Raw genomic sequence first — 7500 nt, forward strand, 5'->3', positions numbered from 1 at the left:
TGTGGTGTTTGGGTAGTTTCCTGATAGGCTCTGTGGTGTTTGGGTAGTTTCCTGATAGTTTCTGTGGTGTTTGGGTAGTTTCCTGATAGTTTCTGTGGTGTTTGGGTAGTTTCCTGATTGGCTCTGTGGTGTTTGGGTAGTTTCCTGATAGTTTCTGTGGTGTTTGGGTAGTTTCCTGATTGGCTCTGTGGTGTTTGGGTAGTTTCCTGATAGGCTCTGTGGTGTTTGGGTAGTTTCCTGATTGGCTCTGTGGTGTTTGGGTAGTTTCCTGATAGGCTCTGTGGTGTTTGGGTAGTTTCCTGATTGGCTCTGTGGTGTTTGGGTAGTTTCCTGATTGGCTCTGTGGTGTTTGGGTAGTTTCCTGATAGTTTCTGTGGTGTTTGGGTAGTTTCCTGATTGGCTCTGTGGTGTTTGGGTAGTTTCCTGATAGTTTCTGTGGTGTTTGGGTAGTTTCCTGATAGGCTCTGTGGTGTTTGGGGTAGTTTCTTGGTATTTTCTGTGGTGCACCACGTGTTGCTGTCGAAACAGTAGGTGGTTTCGAGTGTTTCTGGCTAACATGTTAGCAGTAGCAGAAACAGTGCTCAGTGTAGCTTGGTGGGTGGAGTGTTTGGGGTGGTTGTTGGTGGTGATCCTTGATGGTCACTAATGTGTTAGCAGGTTGTGGTGGTTGCTATGACGGTTCTGCACGGTTGCTAGGGTACACCATGTTTACATTAGGTTTGGGTAAAAGCGCAGTGCTCTTGGGGGAGCGCTGCAGAGGGCACGGGCTCTCGGGGGCTGTAGCGATCCAATGGATCTTAAAAACCTTTCTTGTTTAGTATTCAAGGATGCTTACCCAAGTCTTCAGAAATATACTTCCTAATAAAACCCTGGTTAAGAGCACGAGTACTAGGCCTATTTTGTCTGCCTCTTCTCCCAAATGACCTACCCAAAATAAATAGAGTATATCTTCACAACTACAAGGGCTGTATGAATAATCTTGGTCTCAAAGAAAGCTAAGACCTGTGAGATTACTACAGAAGTGTCAAATTCAAAGTATATGTTACTATGTCAGAGTAAATTCATCTTGAACACAGTAGAAATTATTCATTAAAAAAAAACAACAACATTATTCTGAGTAAAAACCACCTTTAAATCATGTGATGAAGGCCAAATTCTTCTACCAATTAGTAAAGTCATATCTGATGAGTAATTGTGCAAAAGTACATGCCAAAATAATGAACCTGAGCAGTTTTATGGAGGTTTCCCACAGGCGCTCGTCTGAGCGAGTACGTTATCTCTCTGAAGGCTCTACCAATCTTCTCTGTAGCGCCGTTTTCTTTTTTCTGTTGTTTTTACTGTCATGAAAGGACGAAATACAAATAAAACAGTAAAATAACACCTCAGCCTGCTTAGCAGGTCGTCTGTGAGCCTCTGTAGGCGCTCTGCCTATTCAGTGTGAATGACACGGAGAAGTGAAACTAACTGCGCACTTACAGTAGTCAGTAGCCCCCCCCCACCATTTGGTCATTTGGGGGGCAGGACCCAAGTTCACCATAGAAACACCAATGACGATACAGAAGGAAGTAAGCCCACAGATAGGGTATTTGATGTGAGCAACCCCCCCCACACACACTCTTGAAACCCCCTCCTCTTTATGTAAAGAAGCAGGACCCTCGCGGTGGATGGTAAACAGAGTCATAGGAGCAGACTGTAGCAGCGTTTTCTCGAGCTGGAATATAACTTTTGGCCATAAAACAGCAAAGGTAAGACACACTGTGCTTCTGAGAAATGTGTTTCTGCTGCTCTTTGGCTGCTGGCTCGCCGAGTTTTGGTCGCACAGTGAGGAGGCAGACATTGTCGTGATCGTCAGACTCTCTGCTTTCATCTGATATCAGGCTTTTGTTGTTTGTATAAAGTGGTGAACACAGCAGACGCTCTAAACTGGACGTACGCTGTTTTCGTCTTTTCCTTATATGCCCATAGAATTTATTGCAGTATGAATTAGGTTTCGTTTTGGTGGCAGTGCTTGGTGGAGGCTTTTAGCTGAGTTTCTCCCCTTATTCTGGTATGCTACAAGTTTGGATTGGTGGTCGAGTGTGTGACCTTCGATCATCGACGAACGCACGCATCCCAGGTTGCCCCCTGTACAGGGGGCACCGTACTGAAGAGGTCACAAATCCAAGGTGGATTGGGCAACGGTTCAGGACAGTTGCAGGAACTTGTATATTTATCAAAGTACACCCTAATGTTTACATTGGGGTTAGGGCCCCAGAACAAGCATAAACAAATGCACTGCTAACATTGCTACCTCTACAGCGAAGCTTGCTTACTGTTGTCCAGAGGGCCGACGGGTTCTGACCTCCCTCTGGTCATCTGTCTGAACTCGTCCCCGTCCCTCCTGTCCATCTGTCCGCCTCCCTCCTCGCTGCAGGACATCCTGCGTCCCATCCGCCTCTGCAGCAGCTCCCTCTTCTTCCTGTTGGACAGAGGAGGCAGTTGGACGTACAGGGTCCCGCAGGGCTCAGACCGCTGCCGCAGTGTCCATCTGTCTGCCTCCTTCTGCCTCCTGTCCATCTGTCCTCCTGCTCTGTCCTCCACCATGATCCATGATGCAGACTTCCTCCTTTCTTGCCCTCTGCCTGTCTCTGTCCTCTTCCCATCTTTCCTGTCCTCCTCCTGCAGGCTGGATTCAGACTTCCTGCGTTCTTTCTTTCTGCTGCTCTCACTCTTCTTCTCCTCCATCTTTTCGTCTTCCTCCGTGTGTCCACAGGGTTCAGACTTCCTCCTCAACATATGTCTGTGCATGTGTCTGTCTCTCCTGTCTGTCTGCCTCTCCTCCTCCTCCTCTTCTCCTCCTCCATATGGTTCACTCCTCCTCCTCCCCGTCCATCTCTCCTTCTCCTTCCACTTCCTCACCATCAGGCTGCTCAGACGCTTCATCGCCATGAAATCAGTTCATTCAGGCAAGCAAAACGAAAGAAACTCGAACAAAACAAGTTAAAACGAGACTTCATAGGAAGTAACAGCGTCCTCCATTTCCAAATGGACAGTTTGATTCAGAAGCAATGAGACGAACTCTTCCGCAGATCAAGAACCTGGTTTTGCTGTAGCAGCCTTCGTGGTTCTGGTCTGGCCAGCAGCGTATGTGGCTAACGTTAGCTAACGTGCTACTGATGTTTTAGCATCATTATCATTAAATCCACAGCGTTTGACAAAAGTTCTGATCGTAGAAAGTAGATTAAAGAAATATGAAATATGGTTTTAAACTGAAATAAGAATCAAAAATTAAAGCTCAAAGTGAACAGAAACTAAAATCTGCAAAGCCATCGAGTCTTCTGACCAATCCAATGCAACTCATTTGCATATCAATTAACAGGCTTCATCAGCAGGGAGCCAATGACAATGCTCCCCTGAAAGAAAAGCTGCTCTGATTGGCTGCTGCAGTGAGTTGTTGTGACTGTTTTATTGGAAAGTTTCTCATAAACAGAGTCACAAACAAACCTGAAACCCTCCGAGCTGGAAAGTTTTGTGAACATCAAAGAGTCAATCATCATCCGACAGCGGAGAGCGTCTCTGAGGTCAAGTCCTGGACGAGAGTCCAACATGTCGCACATCTAGTTTGGTCCTCGGTGGAGACAGACAGACAGACAGGCGATCGGGTCAGGGGGACAGACAGACAGACAGACAGGATAACTGACTGACTGAGGAAGAGGTCAGTTAACGTTAGTCCAGCAGCAGAGTCCTCAGAGTGTTTCAGCACTGCAGAGCACCACTGTTCAGTCTGTGTGTGTGTGTGTGTGTGTGTGTGTGTGTGTGTGTGTGTGTGTGCGTGTGTGTGTGTCCTTCTGCCTTTGTTAGCCACACCCCCTCTCCTGTCTACACTGTAGAAAATGAAAAATGTGACGTTACAAAGATCACACAGCTGACATTTCAGCTGAGTTTCAGACGTCAGAACGAGACACTGATACGTGAAACGCGTCCATGCCGGGACGCCAGGAGGACAGCTCCCCTCAGCCAGTCAGGCTCGTCTCAACGGCCACACAAACAGGGCACGGAGCCGCTTCCTGTCGCAGGAGCGAGCATGACTTCCTGTTCCACATCACATTGGCTGGGTTCACCCAAAGCGCCGTTCTGTACAGTCTGCGTCAGAAACCGTCCAATCAGAACAGAGAACGTGAATCACGTGCTCACCTTAAACTGGGTGCAGGGACGGTGGACGCTGTCTGGCCTGTTCTTGTCCTCAGAAAAGAAATGAAAAACCCTGGAGTGACATTTTTTACAGCGGACGTCTGCGTGTGTCAAAAACAAAAGCACTTTCTGGGCTCCATCTGGGCCTGATGGGCGCCGGCGGCTCAGCCAAGGATCACGTCCAGAGATTATGAGCAGCTCTCTAATATCAGGTCACTGTTTGCTTACACAGCAGCGGGACTCCAGCAGAGCACATCTGCTGTTACCGAGCTGCGCTCAGAGCACCACTTAACTCCATCAGCTCCACCTGAGCGCCGGCACGTCAGCAGGGACTGCAGGTACGTTCATTCTCAGGTGTCACCTGTCATGGCAGCAGCTGTTTATGCTGATTGGACTGACGGTCAGAACATGTGACCGCCGCAGAAAAAAGCTGCTCATGACAAAAGTTCAACAGGTTCTCTGTGATGAGCCCACACACACACACACACACACACACACACACACACACACACACACCTGAGGTCAGCTCAGGATACCTGACTCCTGAGGCTCTGTGTAACCTCAGATGTTGGCAGCTGCACTGCTGCATCATGGGGGATGAGCGTGTGGACAGCGGTGCAGCGTCCACCACAGCGTGCTCACACGGTCATGTGACGGCAGAGGCAGCCAAACGCATCATGAGCCTGTTTTCCAGGAGCTATTTTTACTTGACTCGGCTCCAGCGGGTGCGGCGTTGTTCCTTCCTCCACGCCACCTCAGACCCACTGCGAGCGTTTCGGACGCCTCGCACCTGCCAGTCTGGTCATTTGTCCTTGACGCTTCCACCATTTGCCGATTCATCAGTTTTAACTCTTTGTTCACTGTTGATTTACAACCAGGAGTCTGCACAGGCTGTTTTATTTTGAAAACTGACCAGCTTCTTTGTGCCTTCCTGTGTCTGACTTCCTGTCTGGTTGGATCTGCTTCTGATGGAATCATGAAAATTGTCTGAAATGGTCGCGATCAGCTCGGCCGCCGCCGCGCTCGAACACAACACCAGAGTCAAGCCGCTAACAGTCTGCAGCCATGCTAGCAGCTCTCTGAGGCTGTGCTGATGCTAAATGCTAACAAGAGCATGCTATCACGCTAATGTTTAGCAGGTATCATATTTACCATGACTCCGGCTTCCTCCCACAGACCAGAAACATGCTCATTAGGTTGATTGGTGACTCTAAATTGCCCCTAGGTGTGAGTGTGAGTGTGAGTGTGTGTTTGTGCCGTGCGATCGGCTGGTGACCGGTCCAGGGTGTACCCTGCCTCTCGCCCGCTGACAGCCGAGATAGGCTCTGGCCCCCCCGCGACCCCGAAAGGGATAAGCGGCATAGAAAATGGATGGATGGATATTCACCATGTTCATAGATTAGCGTGTTAGCATGCTAACATTTGCTTAAGTTAGCAGCAGCCTTGGAGTCCAGCTGAGGCTGAAGGTGATCGGCTCATGAAGAGGAAGAGGAAGAGTGAGAGGATCAACACAGTGATCACACACACTCCTTTTCAGTCTGCGCATGTGTGAGGCCACAAAGTGTTGCTCAAGGAGGTCACATGATTTTTAGAAACCTCTTTCTAGCATGTGATTGGCTGCAGTGAAAACAGATGAACATCAACAACAAAGCAGAGTCTCAAGGCTCTGTGTGTGTGTGAGTGCGAGTGTGTGTGTGTGTGTGTGTGTGTGTGTGTGTGTGTGTCTGCGTCTGTGTCTGCGTGCGTGTGAGTGTGTGTGAGTGTGCGTGTCTGTGTGAACGGCCAAAATTTCTAACTGAAGAGATGCCAAGTTCAGCTTCCGGAAATTTCCACGGGAGGGGCAACATGGAGCTGTGTGTGTGTGTGTGTGTGTGTGTGTGCTTTAATCAAAGCAGCAGCTAAGCCGATTTCTTCCCTCTAATAGAATCTAAATTGATTTTTAATTCGATAATCTGAATTGAACAAACTGCCAGAACGCACACACACAACTTCTACAGTACATAACAAATATTTTAGGCTGATGACATCACAGACCTGTCTGTCAACACCTCACTGGAGGCTGTCAGCCAATCAGAGGAAGAGGAAGCACGTCTGCTGGTTTGACCCAAAAAGCCTGGCCTGGCCGCTGAAACCAGCGGTCAGCTTTAAGACCAACGTGACGTCACGGTGGTCGGCCACGAACGAGGAAACTAACCACAGACTGCCGACAGCTTGAGCTGGAATCTGTCCACCAATCAGCAACAGAGCTGCAGTCACATGTGATCCAGGTAAACCGAGGAGCCTCAGATCATAATGTGACAAATGGGGAGAAGCTCAAAGGATGAAAAGTTCACTTTGAGTTCATCAGGATGGAATTCTGCAACAAACATGGAGTTCTGCAGCAATTAGACTGAGCCATCTGCCCATTGTGTGAGTGTGTGAGCGCGTGTGTGAGCGCATGTGTGAGCGTGCGTGAGCGTGTGTGTGTGTGAGCGCATGTGTGAGCGTGTAAGTGTGTGTGAGCGCATGTGTGAGCGTGCGTGAGCGTGTGTGTGAGTGTGTGTGTGAGCGCATGTGTGAGCGTGTGTGTGAGTGTGTGTGAGCGCATGTGAGCGCGTGTGTGTGAGTGTGTGTGAGCGCATGTGAGCGCGTGTGAGCGTGTAAGTGTGTGTGAGCGCATGTGTGAGCGTGCGTGAGCGTGTGTGAGTGTGTGTGAGCGCGTGTGAGCGCGTGTGTGAGCGTGTAAGTGTGTGTGAGCGCATGTGTGAGCGTGCGTGAGCGTGTGTGAGTGTGTGTGAGCGCGTGTGTGAGCGCATGTGTGAGCGTGCGTGAGCGCGTGTGTGAGCGTGTAAGTGTGTGTGAGCGCATGTGTGAGCGTGTGTGTGAGTGTGTGTGACCGCATGTGTGAGCGCATGTGTGAGCGTGCGTGAGCGTGCGTGAGCGTGTGTGTGAGTGTGTGTGTGAGCGCATGTGTGAGCGTGCGTGAGCGTGTGTGTGAGTGTGTGTGTGTGAGTGCATGTGTGAGCGTGCGTGAGCGTGTGTGTGTGTGTGTGTGTGTGTGTGTGTGTGTGTGTGAGCGCGTGTGTGAGCGTGTAAGTGTGTGTGAGCGCATGTGTGAGCGTGTGTGTGAGTGTGTGTGAGCGCATGTGAGCGCGTGTGTGTGAGTGTGTGTGAGCGCATGTGAGCGCGTGTGAGCGTGTAAGTGTGTGTGAGCGCATGTGTGAGCGTGCGTGAGCGTGTGTGAGTGTGTGTGAGCGCGTGTGAGCACGTGTGTGAGCGTGTAAGTGTGTGTGAGCGCATGTGTGAGCGTGCGTGAGCGTGTGTGAGTGTGTGTGAGCGCGTGTGTGAGCG

The 7500-nt window shown here is 49.8% G+C and overlaps 1 protein-coding gene across 5 annotated transcripts in view; it reads right to left on the reverse strand.

Moving 5' to 3' along the window:
• The window catches only part of LOC139347143 (5'-AMP-activated protein kinase subunit gamma-1-like), a 37365-nt gene that overhangs the window by 16764 nt on the left and 13101 nt on the right, over window positions 1-7500 (reverse strand). For 3 of the 5 annotated variants that reach the window (XM_070986625.1, XM_070986622.1, XM_070986621.1), the window contains exon 1: window positions 2313-3027. The exons of 1 other annotated variant lie outside the window; for it this stretch is intronic. In XM_070986625.1, coding sequence (XP_070842726.1) covers window positions 2313-2928 — 616 coding nt within the window. In that variant the 5' untranslated portion in view covers window positions 2929-3027. Of the gene's footprint in view, window positions 1-2312; window positions 3028-7500 lie in introns of those variants that run through there. One more of the 5 variants, XM_070986626.1, reaches the window with a different exon arrangement.

This window comes from Chaetodon trifascialis, chromosome 18 (assembly GCF_039877785.1).
Source record: "Chaetodon trifascialis isolate fChaTrf1 chromosome 18, fChaTrf1.hap1, whole genome shotgun sequence".
Taxonomy (NCBI): domain Eukaryota; kingdom Metazoa; phylum Chordata; class Actinopteri; order Chaetodontiformes; family Chaetodontidae; genus Chaetodon; species Chaetodon trifascialis.